Source organism: Mus caroli, chromosome 18, assembly GCF_900094665.2.
Source record: "Mus caroli chromosome 18, CAROLI_EIJ_v1.1, whole genome shotgun sequence".
NCBI classification, from domain to species: Eukaryota; Metazoa; Chordata; class Mammalia; order Rodentia; family Muridae; genus Mus; species Mus caroli.
In genome coordinates, this window is record NC_034587.1 from 53,597,356 (window position 1) to 53,613,141 (window position 15,786).

Sequence of the window (15,786 nt, forward strand, 5' to 3'; positions counted from 1 at the left end):
GGGGGGCGCTATGGGGGACTTTTGGGATAGCATTGGAAATGTAATTGAGGAAAATATGTAATAAAAAATATTAAAAATTAAAAAAAAATAAAAATGTGGAAAAAAAAAAAAGAAGTCAACAAACTACAATATTGGAAGAGGGCCCTTTCCAAACCTGACCATCCTGGCACTTTGATCATGGAGTTAACAGACTCCATAAGTGTAGTGCATATTGTTTATAAGTCACCTTATTTTATAATATTTTGTTATAGCAGTCCCAATTGGTCCAAGACACCAGATATGTAGACACCATGTGGACTTTGGTGAGAGGACCTGGCTGATTCTTCTGCCTCACTAGCCCTGAGGCTGAAAAGTGTCTTAGTACCTCCGAGTTACAGCTTCCTTGTCTACAAAGTAGGACAAAGGGTTTTATTACTGTAGGAATATAGGAGACACTGAGATAGGATAACATAATATTTTCTATTTGCCTGGGTCAACAGGAGGGAAAAAAACTGGGGTATGAACTCCTTAAAGTTAAAATTATAGGTGGATTCAAAGTAAATTAATTAATCTAGGTCTATTCTGGAAATTAAGGCTCTCAGCACAATAGGGCACAGCAGAGTATCAGAAAGGGACTAAAGTACTGAGTTCTCATCACAGACTGGACACTCTTCCACTGTCTATGGCAAAGAGAAGTTACGGTATCTACGTTAGCAATGCCTATTGCTAGTAACAACTGTTCACTAGGCAGGACCTACCTGACTCCCAATATTCCTCAATGGGTTTCCTTAAAGCAATGCATTCTTTCTTCATCATTAGAAGCTAGTTGTTGACTTAGGACTGCAGAGGCACGTGGAGGCCTGCAGGAGCCCTCAGCAGGGACTGCTATGCATACTCTGTAACCTTTTCAGAAGTCTGTGCATGCCTCCTACAATTTACGCCTCTCCTTGGCTCTGCCAGGAGCCTTGCATCTTTGCACAGGCAATTCCTGAGAGTTAACTGTGCCTTGTTAGTTCAGCAGGATTCAGGAGGAAGATGACTATCAGCTGCAGGGGTTGGGGACATTTCGCTGCTCCTCTCTTGGACTCCCCTTTACAAAGCTCTCCTGCCAGCAGTCCAGGGGCAGCTTTCCCTCCACCTCCCCATTTCCCATGTAATAACATTTAATTGTCTGCCTTTCAAAGACTCAAGCCCTTAACAGCCAACGTTTGCTATTCATACAGGCACACTGGGAGTCAGTCATGGGAGCGCAGTCTCCTTGTGTTCACTTCCTCTTTCTCTCTGTCCAGATGTGTTTAAAGAAAACCTGGCTGGATTTTCTTGCCATGTGGGAATATGTAGGGATGGATTTGAGAAGAGCACAGACATTTTGTCTGCTGCTAAGAGGCTGCTTTGGGAAGGGCTGCTGCTAACGTCTGGCCAGCAGGTGCACACCTGTTTGCTGGCTCTGCTTTGCCTTCATTCTGCTTTTTGAAACACAGAAAAGTGAAAATAAAGTCACATGCAACAGTTCTTGGTGTTTTCTGTCTCTGTAAATCTCACCCCATTGAGGTTTTCAGGCGGGATGAAGAAGGGAGAGGAACCCGTTCTTAATGAAAATGTGGATTACAAGGTATATCTTAACCCAAGTTCACTGCAAGTGTCAGTGCAATTTAAAATAATAGAATCCTCTCATGCAACTCTTTTTATTCAGGGAATTGGATTTTCCCCCAAATTAATCCTTTACCATCAACGAAAGGGCTGAAAGCACAGGCACCGGGTACTTAGCTTCCTTCCATCTGGCATGGCCATGTGAACACTTCGGTTGGCTTGCTTTTTTAATGAAGTGATTTTTAATGATGCAAGCTGTGAATTTAATAGATACCTTAAAACAGCTTCTTTGTAGCTAAGCGTTAAGTAACGAAACAACTGCCAAATTAGCCACCCAAACCAAGAGGAGATCACAAGGTCGATTGACTGCAGGATTCAGGGTTGCTGCGGCTTCTGGCCATCTGACCTGTCATCAGAATGGCTGGCAGAGTCAGGATGATGCCACAAGGCCACATGGAAGCAGATAGCTTGAAGGGAAGGTCTGTTAAATGACCATGTCAAAGGTCAAGGTAATGTGTGGCTAGCAACAGTTATACACAAGGGAAAGACACATACCTACTGTTATTCTCAAGATCCAATCACTAGGCTCACCTAGAGGCCTCTCCAAAGACCAATGCTGGTAGAAAGACTGGATGGAAGAAATCACCCCATCTCCGTGAACAGTAGGCTGGCAATGAAAGCCAGTAAGAGGGCTGAGCGGGTGTGAGCAGCAGACAAGCTGCAGAGCTGGAAAGTGTGGGCCCCTTCTGAAGACATTCAGGCTCCTCAGTGACAATGACACTATCAATCCAATCCAACTCAAGGAGCACATGGTCTGATGCGCTCACAGGCTTTGATGGAGAGAGAAGCTTGGTGCTCCAAACACAACAAGATCCATCTCAGAATTTCCTCAAATGAACTTAAACCCCCTGTGGTGTTAGAGTTAAATTACCCACTGCCATAAGGAGTTGCTGATGGACATTCTAAAGCAAAGCTCTCTTGTTTTTAATTGGATGAATAGTCCAAATGAAAACAAAGCATTGTAAGAGTACAGCACTGCTCTACCCAAGTCTGACGTATATGAATAAGTGTATATAGTCACATGCCTATGTAAAAATTAACACAGTGATATATAAGAAATTAACACATATACAAGTACTAAATATTTTTCAAGGATTTACTTATTTTTATTTACATATATGGGTATTTTGCCTGCATGTATGTCTGTGTATCATTAGAGTAGAGGCCATGGAGGCTAGAAGACTGTGAGATAATCTGAAACAACTTACAGGCAGTTGTAACCTGGCACCTGAGTGCTGAGAACTGAACCCTGGTCTTCTGGAAGAGGACTGCTCTTAACAATGAGCCGTCTCACCAGTCTCAGAAGTAAATCTTGACCATATTAAACAGCGAGTGGCAAGGTGTGAAGTGGTTTCTCCATGAGTAGATCTCTGTGCTGTGTGTAAGTAGCTCTCCCTGTTCTGTGTAGCTCTCCTCCATTTATGTGCACCTCTCTCTGCTCTGTGGGTAGCTTTTCCTGCACTATGTGTAGTTTTTCCCTGCTCTGTGTGTTGTATCTCTGTTGGGTACCTGAAGATTACACTGAATCCAGGGCACACTTTAAAACCATATTCCTATAGTGTCTTAAAAGAAAAAAGTCACTTTTTTTGGATAAAAAGTCCTTAATCCTCATTTCCCTAGCTTTATGTTCTCTTATTGCAGGTAGCTGATCTGTGTGAAAATACTCGTTTTCAATTTAACTAAACCTTTGACTCACAGGAACAGTGTTTTAAACTGTTCATACAGTTCTTATCAGTTAGCTAGGTCTGTGTAAAGGAGATAGGGATATGGAAACCTAACCATGCCCTCTCTGAAAAAAAAAATCACATCTCTCTGAACAAGGAGGACCGGACTCAGAAAGTCTTTTTACTGCATTTCCACCATTTCTTGGTATTTTATTTCAATCACTGCATTGTTGTGCTGATCTCTAACTTCCTGAGTTTTCTGGGCAAAGGTGACTATTACACATGTATGTCCCAAGAGCCTGTAGCAGATTCTCCATCCTTAGGAATGGATGTTGCCAGCGATCCATCTGCACAAGGTGATGTGGGCTTCCTTGGCAAAGTGTTCAGTCAGAACCACTGTCCTGGAAGTGGACTGGAATCCAGGCAATCACAATGTGTGTGTGTGTAAAAGAATAACTTCAGATTTTGTCTTATCAAGAGAGCCGAGGAAAACTAAAGAGGGACAGGAAGGAGGCCATACATTCCCGGGCCAGTCATTCAATGATCTTCTTAGAGTTAGTGTTTATTCACTACATTCTAGTGGGCCATCATTCTTGTGGGTAATTCATCCTACAAACTGTCTTTCGGTACATTTTCTTTGTCAACACAGTCCCAGCAGCTTGCTGAGCGCCCTGCTGGTTACTAAGGTATGGAATGCATGTTTATCAGAATGGCCCCTTCTTTATGTCTTGTACAGTTTAAATGTTTTCCTTTCTTTCAAGCCATGCACAATTGGACACAGACCGCATGAGGCTGTATTAGCTGGACCACAACAGGGATTCATCCACACTTCACTACATGAGATGGCTGCTCTGTGGCTCTCATGGATTGGAACTAGCTTGTTTTACTAGCTTGCTTTGTAGTAGGAAAAATACTTAGGACTTAATATCTGCAACCTGGGTAGGCAGGCAAGTCAGGTAAGAAGGTGAGAGATAACATGCTCCTTTAAAGTGTGGTTTGTCTGTTGTGTTGGAGATCAAACCCAGAGCCTCCTGCATGCTAAGCAAGTGCTCCCTCATTGGACATTGTCTAATCTCAGAATATATATATATATATATATATATATATATATATATATATATATACAGATACACACACACACACACAGCACTTTAGAGACCAAAAGATGTCATGGGGAGCTTCTTGTCTACCTTCTTCCCTAGTGAAGCAGAGACACTGAGCAAGCCACACAGATGGCCTCACAGATGGTCAGTGGCAAACTGAAAGGTGGTGTCCAGACTGGAGGGTCTAATAAAACCTAGCTACGGCTTTGGCCATTATGAGCCGACACTCACCCTCTGAGGGAAAACCATCTTGCATCATAGCCTGTGTATACACAACAGTCCTGGACTCTGGACCTAGAGTGAATGACTAATAGCTGGCTGTGGGGTACAGAAAAGGTGGTGAAAGAGAAGGCCTTGGGGACAGGGAGTAAAGGGCACTGAAGGGTTGTGGTGAGTGAAGGACCAAAAGGGCATCCCAAAAGTGCAAATCTGAGATGCTGGAGTAATTGCAGCTAGTGTTGGCATCTCGGGGCTGACAAATAAAATTTATAAATGACTTCTAAAACTGCTTCCTCCAGCAACAAGAGCTGTTATTGTCACATTGATTTTAAAATTAAATGCTCGAGAATTTTCTTGCTTTAATGAGAAGGCAGATCCAAGTGATAAACAGAATAATGATTAAAGCAATTAAGAGAATAAAAATGAGAACTAGTGCATCAGTCCTCTTAATCCTTTACCCAAACAGGCAGCTTGGGCTGCCATGCTAAGAAGACGCATGCTCATCCCCAGATGAAGTTATTGAGACCCATTGTTCTCTGTGAGTATGCTGCCCTTTGGGAAGACTGGGAAAAGTCAATTAGCAATGTCACTTGTTAAAAAAAAAAACCTGCCTGCACCTGGTTCTCATTTGTTCTCCAGCTGAGAAACCAAAGACAACTTTTTATGGCCGTGGTCAAACAGCAAGTTCATTTCAGCTCGGGATGATCAAACGGTCAGCCTCCCCTAGGCAGAGGCGTGTTGCCTTTCACTTTCAACTTGTTCAATCATCATTAACTCTGAAAACGGTCACATTCCATTTGTGCAACGAGAATTTCACCGTTGGTGACCGTCTGGGTGAAGTTTTTCTAGGTGAGGCCCTAAATCTTGTAGAGCACCTCACGCATTCTCAAGGTCAGTTGCCTTGCTGCCTTGTTTAACGACAGCAGTGACCATCCTGCCATCAGGCTGGGACTCGACGCTGGCAACTTTGAAGAGCCGTCTGTAGGTGTTACATTCTCCGAGATGGGAAGGGATGGATCATGGTGTGTTTATGACGCTATAGTGTGGGCACATGAACACGCATCAACAGCTCTGTCCTCTGTGGGATTTTTGCCAATCTGAAGATCTCAGTAAAGAAGACCACTGGGAGGGATCCATTTAAAAGCCTCACTCATTTCCTCGCCCTGGGAAGCCAGCTCCCTGGAGAGGCTGCAAGGGCAATTGGGGAGATTCCAAGAGTTTCTGGAAAGGAGAAATAGACCTCTTTTTCCCTTTGCTATTGGGCTTGGAAAATCTTCATGTTGTCTGCTTATTATTTCATTGTATCTGTGCCTCTGCAGAGCGGCTATGGCATGATAGGGTCCTGAGAACCTGGTACAGGGCCAGATCCTGACAGGCAGTCTACAAATATGAACTTCGGAAAGTCAAGTAGCAAAATGGCCATACAGAAAGGTCACTTGATGGAGCCTTCACAAAAGCCAAGCCTGCTGGGGCAAGCCAAATAAACACTGCACAGCTTGGGAATTAAGTCACAGATCAGACGAGTTCTAGTTCTAAGTCCCAGTTATAGTTTCAAGGTCAAAACCACGAGAACGTATGCCCAGAGCTTTTGGTTCCCAGGAAGAGCCTCTTCATTTCAGGTTCTAGGTCTGGCTGCAGGTTCCCTGGGATAGCCTTGACACAGTAACATGATTCTCAGCACATCTGTACTACAGACTGCACTTTGGCCCCTCTCAGCACTCTCTGCCTCATAATGTATTAAATATTTATTGTTGCCAATAATGGGGCTTTAATTGATCAGCAGGATTTGGAGGCAGGAGTGAGGGCAGAAATACCCTAATAACTATCCTCCTTCAATTATTATTCTAAGACCAGCCTAGCCCCTAGCTCTCAGGGAAAATCCTGTGCACTTAAAAACATAAAGAAGTCCTGCTATTCTGGCGACCGAACTGAAGCATCACCTTTTCCAAAAAGAAATTCCAACGCAAGGCAATTCACTAAAAAGCACCAGAAAGACCTTTGTTCTTTTAAACATTTCTCATCTGTTTCTTGATGCTGTTTTATACCCAGTGATGGCATTCATCTGTACAGTAGTTTCAAGAGGTGAGATGGCTTAGCACAGTGACAGAACTCAGGGAATCTGGGTCTAATCCACTGTGCTTTGTAGCTATCCTTCCTCAGGAAGACTTCTGGGATGTACAGCCAAATGCCCCTTTATGTGTTGCTTCAAGTTGGGTGGATAGTATGGGGAGAGGGTCTGGTATGTATGTCCTGTCTTACAGGAGTCAACAAATGGAGACCATGTCTCTAAACTTCCCCTTTCTCCTTACACTGAATTCTTCTTTCTTGTTTCTACCCTTGTGGAGGTCCCTCTTCTGCTGTTGGGTCCAGAATGAGATAGTAAGCTGTCCTTCTTAGAGTCTGTGTCCCCCCTGCCCTTCCCCCACCTCTACTTCCTTCTCTTTCAAAGCCATTGCTGTGCTTCAGTGAGGCTCTACAGGATTTGTGCCTGGGCATAAAATCAGGCACCATTTGCTCATTACATCTGAGTTTTCAAGATGTGCTCCACTTACTGACCTCCACTAACGGCCTGGGTTTGCGCTCCACTGCAAACCTGAAGTGGCAGAGTTCACAGTAGCTGGTATTTGAGGATGACAGCCAGTGCTCCAGGCAGCTCCGATGGATTGTCCCCAAGGTCCCAGTACATTCACATGGAGAGAGTAAGTCCTCTTGGCTGCTTCCCTCATGGCAGATCCTGCACATTGGCCGGTCATTGAAGGGGCTGCAAGAGAAGGAGGGGCAGCTGCTGGTCACTGTGTGGCAACCCACTGCCCGGAGGAGGGCCCTTGATTTCCATCATTTGGGCCCTCCTCAGACGCAGCTGCTCAGAATACAAACTGCTTTAAGTTCTCTTCTTTATAGTTTTATGTGTGCCTGAATATATTCCCCTGGACACTGCTGACTCATGGTGTTTTTTGGTGTGTGATGTCAGAATGATGTCTTAATGACTTGACATGTTCTTAATTTGCTGAATACAGATGGATAATGATGTGTTAATCCTACCTCTTTTCCCCTTATTTGTTGAAATACTTTCAGGGGTAAATATTACCTTGTTTACATGGTTACCTAGTGGTGCAGTTTGAATAGGTTGTTAGGATTTATAATTGTTTTATTATTGCTTGTTTTGAAAAATGAAAAATGTGTATCTTCAAAGTGATTAAAGACTTGGTATCACTGTGAATTGATTGGTTTAAATATGTGTATGTATCTTAAAAATTTACAGCTTTTTTATATGTGTATCTCTGTGTGTATATTTACAGATGTGTGGGCACATGTATATATGGGCACACAATTCACATCCATGTATTCTAGGGCCCAGAAATTGATGCTGGGTGTCACTGTAGAAATTGCTTTCCATTTTATATATTAAGGCAAGGGCTTTTTCTCTCTTGAACTCAGAACTAGCAAATAGATAACTAGTCTAGTCAGCCACTTTGCTTTAGAGAGTCTCCTCTCCCTACCTCACAAGTGCTGAGATTACAAACAACAGCCACATCTGCTTGGCTTTGATGTAGGTGAAGGTCCAAACTCTGGCCCTCATGCTTGTGTGAAGAGAACTTTAACTACCAAACCATCTACTGGCCCACTTCTTTCTTTTCTATATTCTCCAGCCCATATTTCTGTCTTGACACAGAAACAGTTCAGGCAAACTATCCATCAAAACATAAAATTATGAGCTGGAGAGATGGTTCCATAGTTAAATGCACCTGTTCTTCCAGAAGATGCGGCTCAATTTCCAGAATCCACATGGTGGCTCACAGTCACCTGCAACTCCAGTTCAAGGGGGTTCCAACATCTTCTTTTGACATCTGCAGGCACCAGCCACAGATGTGGTGCACATACACAAACATACATGCAGACGAAACACTCAACACGTAACATAAATCTACAAAAATCATTCATCACCATTAAGAACATATCCGTTTAAACAGCCATTTAGATTTTGTTATTTCTACATGTGTGAGTGTTCTGCCTGCATGTATGTCTGTGCACCACATGCATACCTGGTGCCCACTGGAGTTACAAGAGGGCACTGGATCCATGGAACTGGAGTTATGGATGGTTCTGAGCTACCATGAGGTTTCTGGGAACTGAAATTGGGTCCTCTGTGAGAGCAATGAGTGTTTTTAACATTTGAGTCATTGCTCTAACACCAAGAACAAACTCTTTTGAAATGACATCAATTGTAGTTTCCAGACAAACTGCGTATTTTGAGTCAGATGAAGGTGTAGGCAAGGTTCCTTTCATTTCTCTTCAATTCTGCAGGAGAGTGGAGAGCAGGGGAGTAAAGTGGTAACTGACTCTGAAGCAGAGTGGGGCACAAAGCTGGTGTGGCTGGGCCTTTGAGCTTGAGGAGGCTACTCTCTGGGATGCTGAGAACACTATACCTTAAGCAAGTGGTCAATTTGTCCTACCGAGCCGGACGCTGTCTAGAGTTTTACATTCAAGTGTGGAAAAAGCCACTCTCTCACACTTCTTGAAGAGGGCTTGCCCTGGTGAGTGGTTCCCAGCTCTGCAATCCAGCTACCTGGGCTTAAACCCAAGCTCCAGGGCTTGTCTATAAGCTACAAGCAAGTAACTTCATCTCCTCAGGCTTTAGTCTTCTGATCTCTAAAATGGGTTCAAAAGTGTAGTCTTCAGTATTGTGATTGTGAGGATGTGAGAGAAGTTGGTCTAGAGCAGAGACTTACATGTAGAGAACTGGCAGACAGCCAAATCTAGTTAATGCTAGCTATTGTCACTTGCAGAATGACTCAGGTTGAGGAAAATCAAGTCGCATGGCCCTCCCCATGTACGCTTAAAGGAAACATCAAATTAAGACAGACTCCCTTTTCATCGAGAGGGGCCAGCTCCCTCTATGAAGGACATTTTAAAAGAGTGGTGTCATTCTTTTGACAACCTAGTCTCCTTTCACACCCTCTGCTTTCTTCCTCCCACGTTCTCCAGAGATGATGTTAACCTAGGTCCATGCCTCATTACTTTTTAATGCTATCTCAGATCCAAATGGAGCCAACCAGAGAAGCACTGCTGGTTCCCACAGGCCTCTCTGGGAAGGTCCCTGAGAGTGAATGGAAGCTAGAACAGGGAGGACTGTCCTCTCACTTGCCCAGGAGACCCATGCATGCTCTGGGGACAGGACGGTGAGAAAAGGGGACAGCTGGCTTTCGTCTTCTGGCTTCCTTTGTTCACTTTGAGTCATAGGCAGGAAAAACTGCAGCCTTTGCTGTGCAGTGCTGTGTAGCCTAGGAGTAGGTGAAAGAGAGGCGCATACACACATACACACACATACACATACACACACACATACACACACATATACACATACATACACATATACACACATACACACACATACACATATACACATACATACACGCACACACACACACACACACACACACACACACACACACACNCACACACACACACACACACACACACACACACACACACACACACACATACAGAGCTCCCAGTTACAGCAAACAGCTTTCCCTTCTCGATCAAATAAGGTGATTGATTGATGCCTGCCAGGGCAGCTGATGTACATACTGCCATCCATCCTTGGTTCACAGAGGGCCACTGACATTCATTTTGGAGATTCTCCATGAAGTGGAAAATATACATTACACACTTCCCTCTCTTTCTATGACAGCCACACATATTTTGAAGATTGATTTTTATTATTTTTAATAGTGTGTGTGTGTGTGTGCACATGAGTACATTTGCCTAAGGAGGCCAGAGGTGTCAGATTCCCTGGAACTAGGATTATAGGAGGTTGTGAACTGCCTGGTATGGGTCTAGGAAAATACAAGTTTTTTTTTTTGTTGTTGTTGTTGTTGGTTTTTTGTTTGTTTGTTTTCTGAAAGAAGATTGGAAAACACATGGTACATCCATTATCTTGGCAGCCTATGGCTTCCAATAAGAGCCCTCCCTCTTCTTCACAGAGGGAGACCAGTTGAAACAGCAGTACTTCACAGGTTGGAGTGTGCATGAAGAGGTAGGGATGGAGTTGCAGAGTGTGAAGGAGGGGATGGCAGCACAGACTTCTACACAGCAAAAGGAGACTCACTCAGAGAACAGCCCGGACAGCAAAGCCACTGGGTAGCGCTAAGCTGCATGCACACTGGGAATGTTACCTCAAAGGTTTTATCCACATAACCAGGCATGGTGGCACATGCCTCTAATCCCAGTATGCAAGAGGTGGATGCTGGATCCGGCCTTCAAAGCCATTCTCAGCTACACAGTGAGTTTGAGACTAGCCTGGGCTACCTAAGGCCTTCTCTCTAGCCTACAAATTGCTTTGGCTCTGTCACCTGAAATCAGGCGACTTCTTCATTTTGTCCTAACAAAGGGCTAGCGTTGTTAGCTGCTGGAGACAAGAAGACAAAACTAGCCACAACAGTGTCAAAATAACGAATGTAAAGCAAGCCACCCCACATCTTGTGGCAGCCCTCCCCTGCCTAGCTCTCTATAGTGGCTTCAGGAGGAATGTGACAACATGAATTTCAGCTTTATGCTTCTGCTGCTGTGGAGACAGCAGCAACAGGACTTGGGTAGGCTTTTTTTTTTTTTTTTTACTTTTTTCCCAGCACCTCCCTTTTCTGACACAAAGACCTGAGCACTAATTACACTTCCATTAGCATTCTCCACCTGACACACCAGCTCTTTGGATCAATTGTAGATTCATTCATTTTAACTGTGGCACTACCTCTGGGTGGCAAGAGTCCGCACTACTGTTGACAGCAGCTGCCCGTCCTTGGCTGAAACTTGCATGACATACTGTGGCTGCCCATTCACTAGGCTGCCACAATCCTCCACCGTCTTCACCACAGGCGCGGCTGAGCTGGTGCAGTCTGGCAAGACTTCGGGCAGGTGACTGCAGCGACTGGTTGTCATGGCAACAGACAGCAATTACTCGGTTAATGGCTTCCACATTCATAGAGGACGTCCATCTAAGAGAGATCAGAAAACAGTTAACTTGACTGGATGGTTAATGGAAAATGGAGAATTATGGGCCACCAACATCAGCATGTCATTATTTAATATAAATATGAGGGTAGCTTGGATGTAGCATTATTATCTTGTTACTATTTAATACAAGCATATTCACATACATTTGCACACACCCACTCATAGGCACATAGGCCACAAGAGTTATGAACACCTGCTTAGGAACAAGACAGCAAGCATGTGTGTATATATACACACAGTCAGGAGCTCTGCTTTCTGGGAGGGCACAGAATGATAGCCCTGAAGCCCAGATCTGAAGAGAAGATACGCAGTTCTCCCGCTCAGCCCCAGAGATGCAATAAGTCCTTGTTGACACTCTCTAAAAGTTACTAGAATCATTATGAAAACTGCTCGCACCTATTTTTTTTCTTATAAGCAATTTCTTTTCTATGCAGTTTTATTCAGAGATACTGAGATTAAAAACAGGGAAGAAGAAGAAAAAAAAGGAAGACAAGCAAAGATTTTGGCTAACTTGTACATTCCGGGGCATCATTCGCCAAGTGTGGTCACTTCATCACTTTCCAACCTCTGCCACATCTGGGTCCTGTACTAGAACACTCTACCTTGCAAGCCACAGGTTAGCTTCCCACTCAGAAGCTCACCCAGCTGAGCCAGTCTCAAACAGCTGTTCCGGCAAGGAGTAGTTTGATGAACTGTTTTGTTTTTCAAATGGACATTAAAATAAATACATCACCACTAGCTTTTCCTTTGTCTACCACTGAACAGCCAAAGACACACGTGTGCATTGTGAGAAAACATGCAGAATTCACTGCACCCAACTCGAGGTGACAGGGCACCACCACCCACTGTGCTCTCTCCATCATCCTGTTCACCGCATGCTCCACAGGCCCGAACTCAGTAGACAGGACTGGCTCATAGACTGAGCTCTTGTCTGCAAGCAGCCAGGGTCATCAGAGCTCAGGTTCAGCTAATGCAAACCTTGTCTCTCCCTCTAACTCCTGACAAGATACTTGGGATTCTCCCAGGGGTGGTTCTTCCTGGAGATGTGTGTCTCTCTACGCATTATATTTGACTTGATCCCTACGGGTCTGGAAAACAGGATCTGTCCAACTTTCAGAATGATGCGTGCATCAGGACAAGAACACAGTGTTTTCAGATGTACTTGAGTGGACAGGTTCCCTCCTGACAAGCCCAGGTATGATTATTTCAGATAGATGGCCATGATCTCCATCCTTGCTACTGAGGTAGGTGTGTGGCTGGTTTCCTTTTTCCTTATTGCCAGAATCTTCTCAGGGTACTTGTGTATATGTGTTCCTGTCAGCAGCCCTTAGCATTCAATAATGGGGAAATGGCTGTGGATGCCAATCCTTGGTCAGGCGGGTGATGCAGGAACACAGGCAGTGGTTGTCTATCCATGACATTTCATAGACTTTATATTGAAAATTAAAAAAAAAAATTAGATGGTATAGAATTAAAAAAAAATAGAGTCACAGAGATAGCTCTGTAGATAAGGTACTTGCTGTGGAGGAATGAAGCCCAGAGTCCAGGCTCCCAGAGACCACATGCAAGCAGTAGATATGGCCGCTGCCTGTAACCCAGCACTCAGAAGACAGAATCAGGGGATTACTGGAAAAAGCTAGCTAGTTAAGATAATGGAAATTGGTGAGCTTCAGCCTCAGAGAGAGAGAGAGAGAGAGACTGAGAGAGAGACTGAGGCACCAAACCAACTTTGGGCTTGGGTGACACACCCACGTGCACACCCCTACATGTGCTAATACATGTTAACATGCATATACATGGGAAAATAGGTTTTGTTGCTTCACTTTATATTACATATATGATCGATTCACAGAACCACAGAACTCTTTTTGGGCAGATACCTTTTTGTGTTTTTTGGCAGACATAGCAGGGTGGAGATTGATTGTAGCTGAACCAGAGACTTTTTTTTTTCCCTTTTAAATGGAGTTACAGTAGCTCTCAGGCCAACAAACAAAAGGATGTTAAAAGATGGTCTTCCTCTAGAACTGTGTGTAAGCCCTCCTCTAGCCTACCCTGACAAAAACTCATTGACATGATTTTAAGTTCTCATAATGCCTCGCAGCCACAGAGTGCAGCTTCCTGGCACAGCTCTCTTGCTTCACAAAGCAGCCATAGATGAAGAGCCAGGGGTGTGTTGGCAGGAAAAGCAGACACAGTGACCTTCTGCTGCATGGAATCATTATGTCTGGGTGCACTCTGAGAGTCTATTTTTGGCTTTTGCATAACTCCAGCCCAGAGAGTCAAGCACTTTCTCCCTATGCTTGCTGAACAGAAGGGGGCAGGGGTGGGGGCACAGTGGCTGGTGGGAGCCAGGGCTTTCCCCGGTTAGGTTACCCAATTCAGGCATGGTCATTCACTAGCAACACAATGAAGTAGTGACCTACATCTACAACAAAATGCCCCTAAAATATTCTAGAAGCAGTTTCTCTTGGACTTATTTTTTATCTACAATTTAGCTTCTGAGTGATATACTTCATTTCACGTTTCACAAACAAAGGGACATTATCAGCCACTTGACTAGTGGGTTCTGAGCACTTGTGTTCAACATGAAGGGACATGGGCATCTCTACCTTGCTTCTCCTTCAAGCAAATCGTTGGCTCCTTTTACTGTGCTATGTCTACAGAGCCATACACCTCAGAAACTCTAAGCCAGTGGTTCTCAACCTTCCCAATGCTGTTGACCCTTCAGCAGAGTTCCTGATATTGTGGTGACCCCATCATAAAATTATTTTCATTGCTTCTCCATAGCTATAATTTTGCTACTGTTATAAATCATGATGTAAATGTCTACATCTTCCGCTGATCTTAGGTGACCAGAGTGAAAGGGTCATTTGATCCTGAAAGGAGTTGCAACCCGCAGATTGAGACCCACTACTCTAAGCCATCAATCAGCTTAGGAGTAAACGGGAGAGCTATTCCAATCTAGCTCTCCTGGAAGAACAGACCAGCATGCCTACTCTATACTACTAAATACCTCTGAGATTCAAAGACTGCCATGCTGGCAGAGAATCCCACAAGTCCTAAAAAGACTATTCTTGGATTTCAAACTGGGGTGGGAGGAATCACACAGCATGAATGTGCTTGAGCACAGTGGAGATGGTTGAGTTGGTTGCAGCCCCGGGTGAATGGATCCAATCAGTTACTCATGCATAGGAGGAGAGAAGAGAGCACACTGCGCCCCGATCTTACGGAGGAGGAAGTTCAGGGGTTGAGATGAGGCATGGGTGGGTAGTTGCAGGCCTGCAGGCTGTATGCACCAATTGGCTTGCACCTGGGGCAGTGACAAATGGCCTGGCACATTTCCCTGTCTTGCTTGGAGCCTCTTGGGAAAACAGCAGGCTATTGCCTTGGATACTCTAAAGAGCTGAACTGTGGGTTTGCAGCTACACTGATCTTCCACTGATCTTTTTGCAGAATTTCAAGCACCATTCTACTGCTTTCTCAATGGGAAAACAAAGCAGCTTCTAAGCCCGTCTAAGACTTTCTACACTGCCAGGAAGAAGTTATGTATATGCAAACTTGAAATCTCAAGCTGCACTGATAGGACAGCCCTTTGCTGGCAGGAGTTGAGACCTTGTACAATTTCATTCTCAGGCTGAGAATAAAGGATGATTTGGTACTAGGCAAACTCAGCTGCACACAGTGGGAAGAGTAGGCGTAGGTGAACAGGAGGGAGACAGTGAACACGGATCAGGAGGCTAAATAAATGAAAGCCTGATTAGAGAATTGTTAAAATAAAAGGCTTGTCTGTTAAAACTATGACCCTCGCAAAGGACACAGCCCAGGTTTTACAAAAGCAGGAGCTCCAACCAGGCTGTAGCTAATCATCGCCGGGCTTCTGGAACAGTGTGCCACTGGTAAGTGATTTCCATGGGAACGTGGCTGGCATCATGAAGATGCAGACTCTGGGGTGGTGGGAGAGAGGGAAGGAAAGCATTCAAAAAGCACTTCAGGCTCACCTTACAGCCCAGTGCCTCAGCAATGGGAGCGCTCCATGAGGATCACAAAGTAAAACAACCCTCCCCAAACCAAAATAATCCCACCTCTGTTCTTAGAGGCACACAATTTATTCGTGTGTCCAATGTGACATGAAGTCACCTGCAATGTGTTGGGCTGTA

General features: G+C 44.4%; 1 protein-coding gene across 2 annotated transcripts in view; it reads right to left on the reverse strand.

Annotated features, from left to right (window-relative positions):
• Nucleotides 1-15,786, reverse strand: part of March3 (membrane associated ring-CH-type finger 3) — a 159,041-nt gene that overhangs the window by 39,042 nt on the left and 104,213 nt on the right. For both annotated transcript variants that reach the window (XM_021150521.2, XM_021150520.2), the window contains exons 2-3: nucleotides 11,367-11,610; nucleotides 7,172-7,376 (exon numbers count right to left, since the gene is read on the reverse strand). In XM_021150521.2, coding sequence (XP_021006180.1) covers nucleotides 7,172-7,376; nucleotides 11,367-11,554 — 393 coding nt within the window. In that variant the 5' untranslated portion in view covers nucleotides 11,555-11,610. The remainder of the gene's footprint in view (nucleotides 1-7,171; nucleotides 7,377-11,366; nucleotides 11,611-15,786) is intronic.